Source organism: Sturnira hondurensis, unplaced genomic scaffold (assembly GCF_014824575.4).
Source record: "Sturnira hondurensis isolate 20B ecotype Veracruz unplaced genomic scaffold, ASM1482457v3 Scaffold0022215, whole genome shotgun sequence".
Taxonomy (NCBI): Eukaryota; Metazoa; Chordata; class Mammalia; order Chiroptera; family Phyllostomidae; genus Sturnira; species Sturnira hondurensis.
Window position 1 is genome coordinate 4,725,307 of NW_028094846.1, and position 19,028 is coordinate 4,744,334.

General features: G+C 49.3%; 1 protein-coding gene across 12 annotated transcripts in view; it reads left to right on the forward strand.

Moving 5' to 3' along the window:
* Window positions 1-19,028, forward strand: part of DNM3 (dynamin 3) — a 383,116-nt gene that overhangs the window by 138,246 nt on the left and 225,842 nt on the right. For 7 of the 12 annotated variants that reach the window (XM_037035176.1, XM_037035187.1, XM_037035185.1 and 4 more), the window contains exons 13-14: window positions 7,624-7,675; window positions 8,491-8,520. In XM_037035176.1, coding sequence (XP_036891071.1) covers window positions 7,624-7,675; window positions 8,491-8,520 — 82 coding nt within the window. The remainder of the gene's footprint in view (window positions 1-7,623; window positions 7,676-8,490; window positions 8,521-19,028) is intronic. The other 5 variants (XM_037035180.1, XM_037035182.1, XM_037035183.1 and 2 more) reach the window with 1 other exon arrangement.

The following is a 19,028-nucleotide window of genomic DNA, read 5'->3' on the forward strand; positions in this document are numbered from 1 at the left end:
TCCTAACCAAAAGGTCGCAGGTTCGATCCCAGGTCTAGTCGCCTACAGGAGGCAACCAACTGATGCTTCTGTTTTGCATTGATACTTCTCTCACTCCCCTCCTTCCTCGTTACCTCTCTAAAAGAGTGATAAACAAAATCCTGCTCTTTGAATAAAAAGGCAAGCATGTTGGCTGAATGCCTTGGGACGTGAATTAGTAAATCTCACTCTCCTCCATTTGTTCTGGGGCAGAACTTGCCTCTGAGTTAGATGTCTCCAGTCCAGCAGTTTAGGAGCAAAAAGGGATCCAGGGAGGAACCGGTTGAGGGACACCTCTGTGACCCCAGCATCAGACGGAGGTCTGGTCTTCAGCCAGCTCAGGAGGCCTCGGCACCTGCTTCCCCACAGGTGTGATGACGCAGCACACAGATCTCATGGTACTTGTTACGTGAGCCCCGTGGAACTGCTGTGGGTTGTGACGTTCATCATGTCTTGTTCCCCATCCTCTGGGCTGCCGCTGCCGTTCAGCTACAGGCCGCACCGGCGGACCTCAGCCCCTCATCCAGGAGCCTTTACGTTCTTTGTGTGTTTTTTCACCCCGTGTGATCACATTCTATCAGAACAGTGTTTCTAGTTTCCATTCACACACGGAAACATTGTCCTGCGGAATCAAAAGCTGGGTCTCCCATCGTCGCAAGATCTTTCTTTTGACTTCTGTGCAAAGGCAGGATTTAAATGCCTGGTGGCTCCCTGGTCTCCTCATCAGCTAGAAACACAGAGTTGAGCACCTCCCAAGGCGTTCTGAGCACCACCTTGCAAGCACATTACACGTGCCAGCGCCCCAGGCACCGTGTTCAAAATCAGTGGACTTCTGTTCTCTTTCATCCTCAGAGCTGTTACTGTGAACTTGATCTTTATTCTCCGAGTGAATCCTAGGGGGTGAGTCATCCTTCTTTCTTGGGGTCCCAGGTTCTGCAGGGTTTTCTTACCCAGTGTCTCGCCTTGGACTCCAACATGATGAGGGGGCGCAGCTTCCTTCTCCCTTTGGCTTCAGCCTGCTGGGAGGAGCCGGCCTGCGTGTGATACGTCACACTCTGGGGACTCTCTGCAAGTGTTTGTAATAAAAGTTCTTGGGGTAATGAAAGCACCTCCTTACTCTGAGCAGTGCTGTCCAATGAGTTCTCTGAGATGCTGAGAACATTCTCTGTTCCACGTGGGTCAGTTCCCGCAGTCACCAGCTGCGTGTGACTGTTAAGTCGCTGAACTGTGGCTAGTGAAACGGAGGAAGTGAGACGCAGACGAAATAACAATGAAATGAAATTCGAATTAATGAACGTTTTGATTTCAGTAGCTCCACCTGGCTGCCAGCGACAGCACTGGCCCAGCACACTTGTGGGGTTTGGCCAGTCCCGCCCGTTGCTCAGGGTCCTTGATTAGTGGACCCCACTTAGCTGACCGCGTAGTGGCGGCTACCGTGGTAGGTTCTAGAAGAGAAAAAGGAGGTAACTCTGTTAGCGGCTGCTCAGCAAATCCCAGGGCTCAGGAATAAACAGCTCTCTAAGTCCTCTGTCACGGAAGCGCGTTAGTCTGGCTGTTGTCATGCTGCCAGTGCTCTCTCCAGCGTGGTTACCGCTGCAGTCTCTTTGAACTCTAATCTCATCCACAAAGTAGGCCAAGGCTCAGAGGGAGAGGCCCCGCCGACCCTCGCCACACCATCTGGACAACCTAGGGACCCCCGTTTTTGGCTCATGTGCGCCCTCTTTGGGTTGACGGGGAATCTGCACCCCTCTTCCTATCTCATTCCTCCTTCATTTTCAGCCCCCGTGGTCTTGCAGCACAGTGCTCTGCTGAGACTGCTTTTGGCCAGGACAGATCAGTCACTCCAGCGGAGGGTTCTGAGCCCTCCTCCGTCTGACACCATCCGCCGCTTCTTGTTGGGGGGATATCTACACGTTCCTTTGCTTCAGCCAGCCCCCCCGCGGTCTCCTGGATTTCTCCTTGCTGCGCTAGAATCTTGTGCTCAGTTCTGTCTTGGAGCCCTTTCCTCTCTGGTGGTGGCTTCAGGGCTGGGTTTTATCAGTGGTCCTCCGGCCCTCCCCACCTCCCGTTCGCTGCGCCGCCCCTGGCTGGTATAACACACCTCCGGGCTTTCGGTCTCCAACGTCGTCTGATGACGATAAATCTAGTCTCCACTCCAGAGCTCCTTCCTGGACTGGGGACCACGTTCCACTGCTGATCAGGCATTTCTGGGTGTATATCCCAGGGAAACCTCAACGGATGCTCCCACATTAAACTCATTGTCCAGTCTTAAAGTGACGCCTCCTCCCGGGTCCCCACCGTTTGTGCGTGGGAACCTCCAATTGTTCAGACCAGAAACCGGCGTCCCCATGTTTATGTCCCCCATCTCGGCCAAGATCATCTGATAACTGCCTCTGTTAGAGAACTGCATCCGTCTAATCCCGTCACCATCTGGATCTTTCATGGAGTGCCCGGCAGGTCCTCGGTGCCCTCAAGCGATTCTTCTCTTGCTGGGGTCATTCCGGGTCTCCTCGCCTCTCTCACCTTCTTTATCACTCCTTCTGGGCTCCCCTGTGACGTTCAGAATAAAGTTTAAACTCATTGGTGTGGTTTCCAAGGCTCTGCAGAAGCTGTCTCCTGCCAGCCTCTTCTGCCAGCCCCGTGCTAGGTAATGGGCACATTACCTAGAGGAAGAGGGAGAGATGCCGAGATTCACGCAACCTGCCATCGGCGTGCGGGGACAGGCATTGTCAGGGGGCAGTGAGACACCAGCCCGACACAACCCTGTTCACGGGATATAGACACAGACCCAGATCTGTGGGAGTTTGCAGGGAGGGGAGGTGACTGGAGGTTTCTGAGAAGGCATGGTCCGGGAATAGGGCTTGACTGGCCTTGGGAGCCCGGGCAGGGCCCCAGCGGGTCCGAAGGAGGGGGCCAGGCTGCCTGCCTCCCGTCCTCCCTGCCTCCGAGTCAGGGAGGTGATTTTTGCTAAGACACTGCTTGGATCATGCCATTTGCTGGCTCAGAAACTTTCACTGCCTTTTGCTGCCTCTCCTGTCACAGCCAAGTTCTCCGTGATTGGCCCTAACATACAGTTGTTGAACTGGATGGCCTGGAAGGTCCTGTACAAGCCAGAGTCTGTGATTATATAATTTTGCTGTGACAGTTTTTACTTTCCCCAGTTTTCCTGCACGCCTCGTGTTTCTACCTCCTGGCTGTGCCGATACTACGCCACTCCCCGGGAGTGCATGCGGCTGCCCTGCCCCATTACATTTTACCTTTCTTCAAGTTTTCTGTGAAAAACGTCACATCACTTCAGACCAAAACAGTCCCTCTCTGTTGCTCTCTGAACATTCAGAACGATCACTACGCACAGGGTTTGTTTGGTAGACGGTCACGCGGCCCCTCGGCAAGCTCTTTGGTGATTTGGACCTTGTGTTGTGTGTGTGGTGGATGAGGACAGAAACATACGTGCAGAACAGATTTGTGCTGAGTGGTAACACAGCTTTCTTTTTCTTTGTCTTCCAGGGTGCTTTTATTTTTACAGAAATTGAAAGTTCTTGTTAGATGCTTTGAAAATCGTTACGTCTCAGAGCATTAAAGTAATAAACCCAGCTTGGCTTCAGGTGTTTTAGCATCCTGGAGGGGCTTCCACGGCGCCTCCATTATAGTAGGGATTTACGTGATTAACAACGGACGTACACACTTAATACGCTATGAGGTCATTACATCCCACATTTGAAACAGAGGTACTCTGGGAGGTGGCGGAGGCGGGGGGCTTTGCATTCTATCCTCACATACTTACTCTTACACAGCACATTCTTTCTTGGCTGTGTTTTGTGTGTGCACCACACCACCCACTCTAGATAAATTATAGGCCTCTGATGACAAGACCCATACCTTGTTCCTGTTTCTGTCTCCCACAGGGCGCCCTGCACATAGCTAGCGCCCTCTCCCCTTTGACTGACATCAGGTGAAAACGTCACACGTGGGTCTGTTTTACGGGATTGCAGACCCGTGACCAGGACTATGTCCGAAGACTTGAACTCACCTGCAAGTCCTTATCGGATTTCCCATGAACACTCATTTTTAAATGCGTATTTTGGAGTGCTTTCAGCTCAGTCATCATTGCGTACATAAGAATTATGAGAAAGGGTGTTTTCGAATGAGGCCGCTTATTTTTTTTCTGTTGTTACTCACGGAGTCACCCCAAGTGCCCAAATGCATCATTACCGACATCTCAATGTCTGGGGCCAGTTACTGCAGAAAGAGGATTCTTTAGATGGGAAGTAAAGGTAACTGAGTGTTTGTTCTAACACCTGTGTTTGAGGCTGGCTGTAAATGCACCCGTTTTCCTTCTGCACATTTGGAAGTGATAGGTCCTGCATACGCATCACTTAGCAACGAAAACTCTGCCGGTGGGAAGTGTCTTACTTAGCGTGGCTCACAAGCTTCTGAGAGGACCGGTGTCTCAAGGCATCTTGGGTCTAAAAGGAAACTAAGAAACAGCCTGTCTGGTCCCTGACATCTTGTCTTTGTCTTTCTCTCTCTCTCTCTCACACACACACTCACACTCATTTACAGCTCAGAAGCTCAGGTGCATTTAGGTCGTCCTCTGCCCCAGGTGGCTCAAGGAGCCATCAAGAATCTCTGTGTCTTCTTTATATTCAGCCCCTTTTCTCTTGTGTGATTTTAAGGGGACCTTCACAGAATTCAAGGGTCCCCAGTAGTTTGTATCTGTCACATTTTGGAGTTATCCAAACTATAGGCCAGTGATTTATTCTAAAACATTTTCCCTTAAAAAAAAACACAAATCTCTAAACACAATTATGGTAGTTGGAAGAGGCACCTATACCCGGGAAGAAGGCATAATCACTTTATATTAGATTATACGTGAGTAGCTTTGCCGTTTCTTCCTGGAAGCAAGGAGAGCCAGCGGCACCTGGGAGAGAGACATCGTGGGAAAGCTCCGAGGCCCTGGGCAAGCTGGTGCTTTGGACGGCCTCCTCGCTCAGGGCCGGGTGGGCAGCCAGAGGGCAGTGTGGGTGCATCGGACCCCTGGGCACAGACACATGCGCACTTGACCTCGTTCGCAGCTGCACCACAAACCCGGAGGAGGCAGACTTGGACTGTGTGGAGGAACGGCTGGAGAGAGACGGTGTTCACGGCGGTGAACGGGCTTGAGCATTTCACTAAAAACCAGTCAAAACTGAGGAAAGACGAAATAAGCTAAAACCCTAAAATGAGCAAATCGAAAACCAAAAATACCTAAAAATTCTCTTTCGTAATCAAATACCATGTGGCCTTTCACCCCCTGCTCTCCCCCACCCTCACTGGAGTGTAGAATATGGGTTTTCACGAGGGTGAGCGAGGCACACGGGGAGGTTGTGAAAGACTGTTGTTCCGAGCACCTGTTGTGCGATGTTGATTTCTGACCCCATCACTTTAACAGCTGAGTCATAACTTTACCTTTTTCTCTGATTGTGGCTCTTTCATCCATCTCCAAAACAGCTTTTCTAAACTATGAAACAGCCATTCGGTATTGCGTGTCTTCCCAGAATAACCGAAATGAGCCGTGTTTGCTTACATCGATAGACGTCTACGCAGACCTTTGCTGAGAGCGAGCCTCTCCTCTTTTGAGAGCTACAGCAATAAAGTGCCAGAACCCGTGGGCGCTGAGGGTGCATGACCAGCCGGGTCATCTCTGGCTCTGGGCCCCTGTGCGCCATGTTACCACGGCGTCGGCCTCATGAGGCTTTTCATTCAACAGACATGCGTGGAGCCCAAGTGCGGTGTGTGCCAGGTAGTTTCTGGCCGCTGGGGAAATAGCAGCAGACAAAACAGGCAAAACAAACCCCCGCTTGCTGGGAGCTTACATTCTGTAGGAGGGGGACAGACCATGAACACACACACACACACACACACACACAGTCAACTGTACCGTATGTTCAGCGGTAAACGTGCTATAGAGAACATTAGAACAGGGCAAAGAGGGGTAGCAGTGCTGGAAGAAGGGAGGGCCTGATTTTGAGCAGAGCGGTCACAGTAGGTCTCCCTGAAAAGGTAGACTTGAACAAGACCTTGAAGGAGGTGATGTGAGGCGCCCTGCTCAGCATACGTGGTGGATGTGTGCATGCCAGGCAGAGGGAGCAGGTGGCGTAAAGGCTGTCAGCTGGAAGTATGCCGGGTGGGTTCAAACAAAAATAAAAAAGGAAGAAAGGAGTTCAGCATGGCTGGACCTCTCCCCTGAATGACGTGGAGAGTAGCAGAGGGTGGGGTCCGTTGAGGAGGGCCCTCTGGACCACGGAAGGGCTTTGACCTTTACCGTGGGGCCTGGTGTTGCAGGGCAGCACCGAGTGTTGACCAGACCCCCTGTTAAGAATCCCTCTGGCTTCTTTGTTGAGAACAGGCATCGGGCGTGAAGGCAGAGGCCAGAGAGTCAGCGGCTGCCAGAGCGCAGTGAGAGGTCATGGTAGTGTGGACCAAGGTGGCAGCAGTGAGAGTGGTGAAAAGGCGGAGAATTTTGAACACCTGTTAAGGAGGAGCATCCGCAGCACTCGCTGATGACCCGACATGGAGCGTCAGAGAGAGGAACCAGGCATTTGGGCCTAGGCACCTGGACGTGCGGGGTTAAGAAGGGGAAGACTACGGGGGGAGCCCGGCTGTAGGGGGTCAAGTTTGAGGGCCCATAGAGACATCCAGGGGGAGAGGTGGGGCTGTCAGAAATGTGTATGAGTCTATAGAGTCGGGAGGTAGGTCCAAGCTGGCAGTGCCCCAAGGGAGGTGTCAAAAGAGAGTGGAATTCGAGGCAAGGAGATCGGACAGGGTCGCAGAGAGTCGGGGTTCTGGAGACAGACTGCGGTGGAATACTTGGGACCGCCACTTGCTGGCTGAGTGACTTTGGGAAATCCATTTAGCTTCTCTGAGACTCAGGCTCCCTGTCTTGTAAAATGAAAAGGTAGTGGTGAGCACCTCACAGGGTTAAAATTCATTAGAATCAGTAATATCTGTAAAGCTCCTGGAACAGGGCCTCTACCTCCCAACTGCTAACTGTTCATTTTCAGCACAACTATTCTGCACACCTGCCGACGTCCCCGAATACTGGTGTTGGCCCACACTGTTGTCGGTGCCGCAGTGCGGTCTTTCTCCCTGCGGTGTTAACTGTGTTTTTGGTTTGTGACTGTTCACTAGGTTTAGGAGTTTCACTGAGTTGGTTTTGCTTCCAGAACCAAACTGACCTGGATTTATTTATTTATTTGGAGAGAATTTTTTTTTAAATTATTTGTTTTTAGAGAGTGGGGAGGGCAGGGGAGGGGAGGGAGAAAGAGAGGGAGAGAAACATCAATGTGTGGTTACCTGTCACACGCCCCCTACTGGGGACCTGTCCTACAATCCAGGCCTGTGGGTTCCCCTGGGTGGGAATTGAACCTGAGACCCTTTGGTTCGCAGGCCAGCACTGCATCTGCGGAGCCACACCAGTCGGGGCTGCCTTGGGATTTTGACAGTAGCTCTGCCCCAGCTGTTGATACATTGTTCGAGCCCATGTGTATTTTAGCGTCTGTTACTTGTTCGGGAAAAGCCTCACCTACCCGTGTCTTCAGCGCTGCTCTCCTTTGCTTCCCTCAGTGCTCAGCAGAGGAGCAGTCAGGTTCACAAGAAAAACACAGTCGGAAATCAGGTAGGACTCGCGCGAAGAAGCAGTGCATGCATGCGCCCGAGAGCTTTTGCTTGACTGACTGTTTTTTTTTTTTTAAAATGCCAATTAATTGTGTGCAAATTTTGTTGGAAATGCAGCTTTCCTTTTTGTTTCGTTTTGGCTTTTTAAAGTTTTTAGAGCAAATCGCATTTTTTCCTTTCTCTCTATTATGCAGTTAACCGTATTGATTTATTTTCGATAACTTTTCTGCCGTTTGCTCTGCTTTTCCAAGCCTTGTGTCCTACTTTGCTTGCTTACATTGCCAGCAAATTCTGATTTCACAGCAAATCTGTGAGTCAGTGCAAGGTTTAAAGTACGGTGAGTAGCTGCATGGGCTTTCTGACGCTGCCGACTAGTTCACACGTTTGCACAGCTTGGTAACAGTGAAGGGCTACCAGGGAAGGCGGTGCCTGCCTTTCGTCGCCGCCGCACCAAATTCCTGTCGGTTGACGAAGACGTTGATCCCTCGGGAAGAGCTGACCTTCAGAGCTTCTGCGTTCTGGGCTGACCTGCTGCCTCTGCCTAGTAGTGCTTGGCAGAGCTCGCGTTAATTGCGTTTACGTCTCACGTGATAACGAGTATTTACATGCCTTGTTATTTCTTTTCAAGTCAAAACAATGATGACTTCTTCATTCATTCTTTTTCAATCTAGAGGTACAATTATTGAACAAATTGAAACCTCTGCTGGAGACCTTTTTTTCTTTCCATTGTTTTGAAAGGAGAAGAGGTAATAACAGACTTGATTTTAAAAACTTTTTTTTTCCTGAACTAAAGCATATAATTCTTTGCTATTTCAGGGAACCAATCTTCCGCCTTCAAGGCAAATTGTACGAAGCTAAGTTCTGTAAGCTTTAGTGTTGCTTTTTCATTCAGCTTCCCATGGCACAGTTTGTCTTTTAACTGATTAACTCAACTAGCGCTTGCTACTAATTTTTTTAAACTTAGGTTGTCTTGTCCATAACACCTTATCATTGAAATAAAAATCCTCCTAAGAGGGTTCATCCCTTCACTGCTAATAACTTGCTGTGATTGAAAGGTATGAACTAGTGAACTCTAAAACGCTGTAGTAATAAACCCTTAACGTTGTGGGTGCTTCGATGTTCCTCTAATTTTAATGGGCCTTAAAATAATTAAAATCATTAATAATCTCCATCTCTGTCCTTTTATGCTGTGTTGTTACATGGTGTATGCTTTTGTATGATACTGTTTCCGATAAATGTTGATGACGCTTCTGAAAGGTGGGTGAATAGTGAACAGCTGATTTGCTGTATTTGTTGATAAGCCTTCCCAATTCCAATTATGTGTATTTGTTTGGAAAGTAATAAAACAAAAACAAAATTACGTGGATGGCAGCTTTACAGGGCTTTACAGTTGAATCTTTTAAAAACCAGATATCCTAGCTTCATTTCATGGAAGTGTAAAGAAAGGTACTGTGAAATTACTAACACAGTCATGTTTTTGAAAAATGATTACACTCTCATTTCTACTGTGAATGAAGCAGCCTTCAAGTCCTCCTTCCAACCGTGCACGAGTGGGAATGAGATGGACATGCGGGTCACTGATCCACCCCTTGTCATTTGGGCGAAACAGACTTTGGAGGTAGACATCCTTTAGTTTAATTTCTGATCTGTCAGTAGCCATACGGCCTGGGACAGATTGAGCCTGGATTGGCTCAGTTGTGCGAGGGGAAGAACAGAAAATCTCTCCGCAGGGCGATTGTGAGGATCTGGTATAATGTGCACAGTGAGGTTTGCGGCTGGGTGCTGGGTGCACACGGAGGTGCCTTGCAAAGAGCAGACACCTTGCCCCCAGCAGGTAGGTGCCGTGGCTTGAAACTTTTGGGAGAAAGCACGTCAAGTACAGGAAAATAATAAAAGTTACGAAATGAGAACAATGAAACACTTTGGAAAATTAGAAGCTCTGACAAATTACTCAAAAGATTATAATGTCTAAATGAAGGCTGGATGTGATGTGAAGCAGCTGTCCCCAACCTTTTCCCATGAACCCAGGGGAGGGGGGACAGGAGGCAGAGCTCAGGCCGTAATGGGGGCGAAGCTTCACTGCCTCCCTGGCCACTCTCCTCCGTCTGTGCGGCCTGGTTCCTCACAGGCCGTGGACGAGCACCAGTCCGCCGCCCTGGTGGTTGGGACCCTCTATGTAAAGGATTTGCCCATAAAACTTGCCTTGTGGTCAGAAGCATCTCTAGCTCACGGGGATGTATCTTTATTGGAAAAGCAATAATATAATGGCATAAATGCATACTTTTAAGTCAGATCTGAAGGAAAACTCTGAACCAGTTTTCAATTATATTACTTCCAAATGCTCAAATCACGCTAATGTGTTTTTGTGACTTGACTTTTGCTGAGTACTTCAAAGCCCATGCATATGAAAGTTTTATAACTCCAAAGATAATAGAATTGGGTGAGCGTTTTAATAAAATACAGATACTTTATCCAAGCCCCTTGGGTCTCTTTGTGCCTTGAAGGTCAGAATGTTTTGGATTCTAGGAAGACACCACATTTCATACACTGTATAGTACCCAATATTACTGTGGCGTCAGAGGCAGCACCCTGTAATTAAATACATTATTTTTCTGTAGTGAAACAAACGAATAGTTACACCAGATAGAGTCAGTGAAAGATATAAATACTTTCATGGCAAGTCAGGTTTTGCTACCGAATTTATTTTTAAAAAACCCTTTTAATTTGCAAGTGATGGATTATGAACCTAGATATCTTATTTTTCTGGAATCAAATACAACCATTAAGTGCAATACAGGATAGTTTAAGGAATCCTTTCTTGTTTTTTTCTCCTTCATAGCAGAAATGAGCCATAATGACTTGCAACCATTTCCTTTATGAATCTGAATGTCCAATGTTGGTTTGACTTGCATTAAAGCAGCTTTGCCAGTGAAGAGGCTCAGGGCCAGGAGGCTTGGGGCCCAGCCTGCCGCCAGTGCCGGCTTTTATGGTGGGCGGCCTCAGAGTCCTGCAGGGTCCTAGCGAGTGGCCCACCCATCCTAATACCTTCTGAGGCCTCTGGTTGTAAGAGATTGCTGTGCAGGGTCTGTGCTGAAGTGTGTGGGAAGGGTTTAAGGGAGGCACAACTCTCTGAAGTCTCAAGTCCACTCGCTGTTATCTGCCTAGAAATTTCCTTAGAAGTTTTACAAGTTGTTGCCGGCGGATGTACAAAGATAACGTGGGCACGCAATCAGCCTCAGGTTGGATGGGAAATTCAGATTTAAGCTTAAACTTCAGTCATCCCTTCGCTCATCACACATGTGCCAGAATCTATGGAAGGGGTTTTCGACAGTGATGAGCAGACCCCAGCCCTGCCCTTAGGGAGCTCCCAGCCCAATGGGGATGCCGGAAGGGAGCAGACTGAGACTGCCTCCGTTTTCCAGGCCGGTTCCTTCTGGTCCCGCAGTTCACACTGAAACGCCATTTCCGTGAGAGGCTGGCCATGAGCGTTGTGCCTGAAGTCACCGCCCCCAGGGTCTTGCTGTTTACCTTATTTATTGTTTTTCATCTTCTCTAGGACTAAGCTCCACTAAAGATATTTGTATGGTGTTGAAAGCAGCAGAATGTCTCTGTAAGGTTTTAGGCATGATCCTATGAACGTTTTATTAAGCTCATTCTGCCTCTAGTGTGGAGAAAGATCGGAAGTCAGGACAAGGCTAGAAAAAGGAGACCGGTCAGGAGGCGAGGGTGAGCTGGGCCAGGCTGTGTGCACTGGGTCTGAGGAGAAGCTGATGCGTTGGGAGAATTAAGGAGGAAGAGTCCGAAGGACCTGTCATGAGCTGCATGGTAGGGAGACATCAGGGATCTTCTGCAGTGCCGTCCCGGTGTCTGAGTTAGGCGCCAGTGAGCCAGTGGTGCTGTTCACGGGAAAGGGAAGAGGGTGAAAAATCCAGGTTTGGCCTCAGGCGGGGCGGGGGGATTTGTTGAATATGAGTCACTCTGGGAAACTGGAGTGAACATGTCCGGTGGGAAGTTGTATAAAAGTGTCTAGAGTTCCAAAGAGACAGAACCCAGGCCAAAGGTGGTACGGACCCAGTGAAGATTTCTAGTAGAAAAGAGATGTCACCTGATTTAGAAAGATCTGTGTGTTAGAAAGATCTGTGTGCCAGCCCTATGAGTAAAACTAGAGATACAGAAATTGGGAATTTGGAAGTAACTCAGGTAGGAAAATACAAATGTTTATGGCAGGAGTTTATTTAATTGGAGAGTGTCACATCATCCCCCCAGGCTATGGCTAAGGGACCCACCGTTGGGAGGATAGATGAAGGAGGAGCAGATCTCAGGGACAATGGGAGGAAAAGGTGGTGACTGCAGTTTTGGATACATTTTTTGTGCCTATTTGTGGCATCAGTAGAGTTTGGCGTTTAAGACTTGTCTAGACTGGAGATGGGCGTTTCACAGTTGTCCTCTGTGTACTTGGTTGCTGAAGCCACGGGAGTAGATGAGATCACTTGCAGAGGTTGAAGACGTAGAAGGCAGTCTGGGATTCAAAGGATGATGGGGAAAGAAGAGTTCAGAACGATGAGAACCTGAAAAGCAGTCTAGGAAGTGAGAGAGGTAGGAAGACTTGGTGAGCAGTAGGGTGAATGCCAAGGGCAGAGAGAGGACATTTCAAGGAGGGAATGGTCTGATAGCGCTGGGTGTTTCCGGGAGATCAAGAAACATTTGGGAAGTGCTCCCATAGGCAAGCTGGTGAAAGGTCCCGTGCAGTGTTGGGGACTGAGCTCGTATCAGTCCCCTCGGTCTCGAGAATTGTTCTTCTACTCTACAGCTGGAAAGCAGCGTGGAGGAAGCAGACTGAGAAATTGATATCCTAAGCTGGCTATCAATGGAAATTTGTATCAGTTTCCAGGGAGGCAGCATGTAAGGTTAAGAGAGCAGATGAGTTCAAGTTTTGAAGAGAGAGAGGTTGAAGTTAAAGGATTGTATAATCTACTGTGGATGGTTTTATTCAATGTATTAGTGAGGATGGGTCAGCCAAGTAACAAACAGCCCCAGAATTTCAGTTGCCTGCTCTAACATTAGTTTAACTCCACCTGCCCTGACCCTCCAGTGAAGGACGAGCCAGGGCAGCCCTGCTCCACGTGGTCAGGCAGGAACTCTGGAATTCCCTTCGTTCTTCCAGCAGGTGGGAGAGGGGAGGAAGCACGAGTGGGGGAGGTTGTCAGGGACCAGCCCAGCAGTGACACACCACTTTCATTTCCACCCCCATAATTGTCACTCAGTCGTTTGGCCCCACCTAACCTCAGGGAACATGTAATCTGAGCTTGTGCCCAGGCACAAGAAAATACGAAAGATGGTGTTGACCAAAAGTGGAAAGGAAGTGGGCAAGTCAGGACGTGGGAGGGGTTTACTGAAGTTAGGAAGTATGTACCAGGATTAAGGCAAAGAGGGGGCAGGGTTGGCAGTGTCAGAGGCAAGGGCGTGACACCCCCTGGAGGATCAGAGATGCTTCTGGGACAAGAGGAAGCAGTCAGTGCAGGAGGGGCAACAAATGGGAGCTACAGGTGTTCATGGAACATTGTTGGTCTTCAGAGAAACTCGGATGGAATTTCTGGACTTGAACATGTCAAGGGCCAGGCTGTCCCGAGGCCCGGAGGACTGATGCAGCATTTCCATGATGGGCCCTCCGCTTCTTCAGCTGTGGGATCCAGGAGAGGGAGGCCCAGCTGACGTGCTCCGGGGCCCAGGCTGCGTTTGCACAACCCGGAGACGTTTTCCCTAGTCAGGGGGCGGAGCAGGTGCTTGCCTGGGTGTCTAGGTGCCTCCCGGTCCCAGGCTCCTTGTCTGCTTTATTTCCCATCTGTGTGCCGGCTACTGCTCTGACTGTAGGTCAGAGGGTGAAACCTGGCTCTCTCCAACCTGTAATCCTCAGACAACCTTCTCGAATTGTAGGCTTCAAGCAGAAAAGATTTTTTAAAAAAAATCAAAACAGGGTTTCTTTCCTCCCTACTTTCTGAAAGCTAGTATTAATAGACATTAGTCTCTTTTTCTTAGGCTGCCTACAAGTTTCAAAACTCATCAGTGCGCGCCCTGGCCGGGGGGCTCAGTCAGCTGGAGCATCATCCGGTAACCAAAGGACTGTGGGTACAGTCTCCAGTCTCGGTGTGTAAGGAAGGCAGCTGATGGATGTTTCTCTCTCACATTGATGTTTCCTCTCTCTCTTCCTCTCAGCCTTCCTGTCTCTCTAAACACAATGAAAAATGCCCTTGGGCGAGGATCAAAAAAGTGCTTGCTCTTAGGATCATTGCTGTTATGTATTTATATTAGTCTNTTTTCTTAGGCTGCCTGCAAGTTTCAAAACTCATCAGTGCGCGCCCTGGCCAGGGGGCTCAGTCAGCTGGAGCATCATCCGGTAACCGAAGGACTGTGGGTACAGTCTCCAGTCTCGGTGTGTAAGGAAGGCAGCTGATGGATGTTTCTCTCTCACATTGATGTTTCCTCTCTCTCTTCCTCTCAGCCTTCCTGTCTCTCTAAACACAATGAAAAATGCCCTTGGGCGAGGATCAAAAAAGTGCTTGCTCTTAGGATCATTGCTGTTATGTATTTATATTAGTCTCTTAAGGGAAGACAATAAAACAATCGCTTTTATTTCCTAACTGAGCCATTTTCTGCCTTGGAAGTGGGGAGAGTGCTTCGAAGCAGCAATGAAATCCTGTATCCAGTTTGTGGGTGAATTTTGAGGACAGCTTTCTGAATGCAGAGCAAGGCGAATGCCCCCACCCCAATGTTCCAATAAGTAGTTTAATATGTATTTTAAAATAGATGTCGCACATTTGTAGAGCTAGTCAGCTGTTCTTCACCAAGTCCTTCGAACTGAAAGTGCTTTAAGGACATTGCTTACAGGAAGAACTGACTAAATCTTTGCTTCACATCTGTCTTGACCTTGGAGGTAGCTAGTTTTACCAAAAATCCTATCGTGGCGAGTCACATCATTTAAACCCATTTGCTGTTATTTTTATTTATTACTTATTTTTTGTTAATCTAAAGCTGTCGGATCCTGAACAGGACAGACTTGGTTGGCTAGGTACAAATTAGTCTGATTATTGGAGTTGGTCGGGGCTGCTGTACCAGAGTCCCACAGGCTGGGCGACTGAACAACAGTTATTTCTCATTGTGCTGGAGGCTGCAGGCCTGAGATGAGGAGGCCGGCATGGTTGGGTCATTAGTGAGGGCCCTTTTCTTAGATATGTCCTCAGATGACCTTCCTTGGTGTGGGGAGAGAGAGACAGACACACAGACGCACCAAGAGAGATGCCACGTCTCCTCCTCTTTTCATGATCCCACCAGGGGTCTCCACGCTCGTGGCCCCATCTAACCTTGGTTGCCGCCCAGAGGCCCCACCTCCTTCTGCCATCTCATTGGGAGGTTGGGGTTCAACACACAAATTTGGGGGGAACCAACATTCAGTCCATTGCACTGACTGACGATGAAAAGCCGTAGTAGCTGGTCGAACAGGTGCCTTTTTTACCCCTCACGTCTGCGAAAACATCTCCATGGGGCCAAATAACGGGTTCTAAAACACAACAGTCTTTGTTTTACCAAAACAGGCAGAGAATGGAGTCCACAAACGCGACCCCTTAGTGACACGTGTGGCCGCTCATTTGTTCTGCACCTTCTAAATCTAGACTTCAGTTTGGAACAGCTCTTACAGTTTTTCCCCAGAGGACACATAGATGTGTTTCCTGTAGTCTTGTGTCCCAGTTGAGAGTTCAGGGCTTAAACTCAATGAGGGGAAGAGTCCTATCTAGTCCAAGTCTCGCTGACAAACCCCTTCGACGGGGCGTCCAGCCGAGGCACCTGCCGTGGCCGCTCCTGGGTAGGAGGAGCTTGGTTGCCTCGTCGGGGGTGAGGAGGGAGGGCACCGGGCCAGCTCGGGGGTTTCTCCTCTTGCCCCTCCCGCTGCCCCTCTTCCTACCTCTGCCTCTTTTGTCTCCACCTGACTCTTTTTGACAAAGCGTCGTATATTTGGTTCCCAGTAAGTTCTCCTGGAATGTTTATGACGCCAAACCTTTTTGTTTGCTTCCGCTCTTATTGTATTAACCACTGTCCTTTTAGACCCGAATGTTTCCCTGCATTAACAGATACGCTGCCTCTTCATGTCGTCCCATCCATGACTGTTTTCCCGCATTCGTGGACTTCGGGATTATTTCCTTTTCTGGGTCCTGGGTGAGTAGCTCTCCCTGTTTCAACTTCTGCCTCTTTCGTCTCCAGCCCACACCTCAGAGCAGATGCTTCGTTCCTGCACAGCCACCTCGGTGGCGAGGGGCTCAACGGGGGCTGCTGTGCCAGCCCCCCCGGAAGTCCCTGGCACACACACACACAGACACACACTCCACTCCTCACCGCTCCCGATTCCAGGCCCTGGAAGGCTAGTGGTCAGCACCCGGGTGTCTCGCTCAGCCATGAAGCTGCAGTAGATTTCACAGAGGTTAATTTGTGGCCAGGACTGATGGCTCACTGTCTAGCCTGTGCACGTGTGTATGTGGGTGCACATTCTATTTGACAGTAAGCTGCAGGCATAAGGGTTTGTTTTCATTCCTGGTGAGGTTATTTGCACGGGGAGCCCATGGCGGATCGCCCCTGGGGGTCGATTATTCTGTGCGCTGCCATTATATTGTCTGGACGGAGCCTTACTTGGAAATGGTGCACGCACGTACCAGTGAGCTTGGGAAACCCATATACGAACAGGAAACTCAGTCATCGTCGTCATTTCATTTCCAACACCTTTGATTATTCTTTGCAACATCAGTCAAATTCTGTATCTATGGGAGTCCTGCCACCTCCAGCCCCTATTCTGAGTTTTAATCAGAGTCTTCCTTGACTGCTTATGAAAGCCTTTTACGAGCAAGCACGATCATAACTAAAACATTCCTTTACAAGCAAGTCAATTTATTGTTTCCTGCCCCGGCCCACGAAACATGACTGTCTTAAGTAAGGTAAGACATTTTTAGCATCCGTTTGTGTCCTCAGCTTTTTTTCTCTTCTCAGAGACCTTTTCCTTCCCCAGCCACCCTGGTCTTCCTGTCGACCCTCCGCCAAGTGGAGGCGGGCGAGAGGAAAAGGGGGACTTGTTTTCGAGAACCCCACTATCTCTAAATGACTTCCTCCTGTGCGGTACATCCCGGGGCAGGGTTTCGGTTTCCAGCGTCTGCCTGCAGGACCCACGTCCTGGAGGAAGGAACCATGTCATCCCTGGCTCATCCTGTGCTCGGGGCCTGACCGCTGCCGCGAGCATTATCTCCTGTCGCTCCCTGCGTCCCTCCGGCGGCTCTTCCTGAGCTTCATAATCCATGTCACCGATTTCCGGCGCATACGGAGTCAGGCTTTAGAAATATGAGACAATTTAGAAATTGCAGATGCATGGCCTCGCTGCGTGAGCCGACATCTGCAACTAGTTTATGAGATGAGGCCAAATAGCCGCTCTGGATGACTGATACTTGCCAGGGCCTCTCCACGGCTCATCAGAAGTCGGAGTGCCCGTTCCTCCGATGGCCTTCGCTTTCCGGTGGAAAGCGGGCTTTTGTCTGCCGTGCACCTCGCTTTACTGGGTTTCCTCAGAGAGCATCCTGGGTGACAGCCCGTGTTCAGTTAGCCACCGCTACGGAAGTCAGCGAGAACACGGGCAGTGAAAATCCACCAGTAATTACAGTTCTCCCCTAAACCGGGATCCAGCATTCTCTCTCCTAGAACTTTTCGCTGAGATTCCAAACAAGGGAAGCATCCCACAGGGTTTCCTTTTGTTTTGTTTTGGTATAGACACAGTGACACCCTGAACACTTCACCGCCTTGTCCCCTCACGACCACTCAAAAGCACTTCTTTACCTGGAGGACAGTGGCCACACGGTACTATCTCTTATCTGTCCCCGGCTGCTTCCCACTCCTCCCGTCCCCTGACACTCCCGAATACCGTGGGCCAGCAACAGTGACCCCCAGGGAGGGTCTTCGCGGCCCGGACTCTGTCCCTGCTGGGGCTTTGAATGTGCTCTTTCCTGTGCCTGGGGCATCTTCTTCAGTCTTGCCTGAGCAGCAGACATCCTCCTCATTGTCTCTGGGTTCCATGGCACTCCCAGGAGCGGTTTCCCTGCGGGCTCCCCATATTTTCCCGTAGAAACAAGGGCCTCCCTGACCCAGTGTTCGCATGCTTCCTGGTTTACTGTTCTTCTCCCTGACTTGCCCATGGGCTCTGGGAGGTCAGGGCCCTTCGTTTGCCAAGTTCACTGCTATATTTTCTGGGTCAAAAGTATTCTCTGCTCATGATAGGTGTCCACAAAACCACCGTTGCACAGAAGAAAGAGTTACGTATTTAAAAACCTGGAAGTGGATGGCCAGCCCTGTCGGTGGGCTGTGAGAAGAATGACTGTGATGTCAACATTTGGAGGGGAACGTCTAGAATATCTTACGGCTGCACAGTAACTTTGTTCCTTTTTGTTGTCTAGAGGGGGGAAAACGGGTCTGAGATACAACTGTTACTCAGAGTTGTCGTTTCAGACTTGCCTGTGGGGACCACTCAAGTTTCCCACCCAAACTATGTCACCAGAAAAGTGATTACCTGTAGCTCTGAAAGGGGATTCTGAATATATTCAATTCCAGTCTTGCAATGAAAGTGAATTATACTTGATTGACAATTCAGGCTGACCACTCAACTAGGAGTCCTACTGAGACTCAGCAGGGGTTGCTATCATTCAGGTAGGAGAGTTCTTCACTCATCGCTCTTGGCCTTTATTCAAATGTCTCCCAGACCTTGTGATTGTACAGAACTCCTGCCATACGTTTGCCGAAAGCCGCTGGTTTGGATATTGCCCTGGTTTGAAGCCCTTGTCCCAGTAATTTATCGACGATCCTGTGACCTAGGGCAAGTTCAGGTATTCCAAAGGAGCATTAAAGCACAGTTAGTCCCTTCCCGGTAATAACCTCTACCATTTATTGAACATCTACCACGTGCCAGACACACTGCTGCGTACTTGAGGCCTGTTCATCTCACTGAACCCTTGTAACATCTACTGGAGTTGAGATTATCAGCTCCAATTCTCAGATGAAAAATAAAAATAGAAAAATGAGGCTCGGTCAGGTCGGTGCTTGCCCAAATTCATGCAGCAAGTAAATGGCAGGATAATCCAAAGCAAAGTGATGGAAGCGCTGCGTGTAGACAGAGAACCAAGTACACAGCAAAGGAGGAGGAGGTCCAGGTCTGCTCCCTACTGGCACTTCTTTGTTATTCATTGTATCCCAGATGGATTCTTTTTTTTTTTCCGAGTGTTACATTTCCGAGAAACTGCTGTGTGCGTTTATATTTCTACCTTGGCATATCTGGT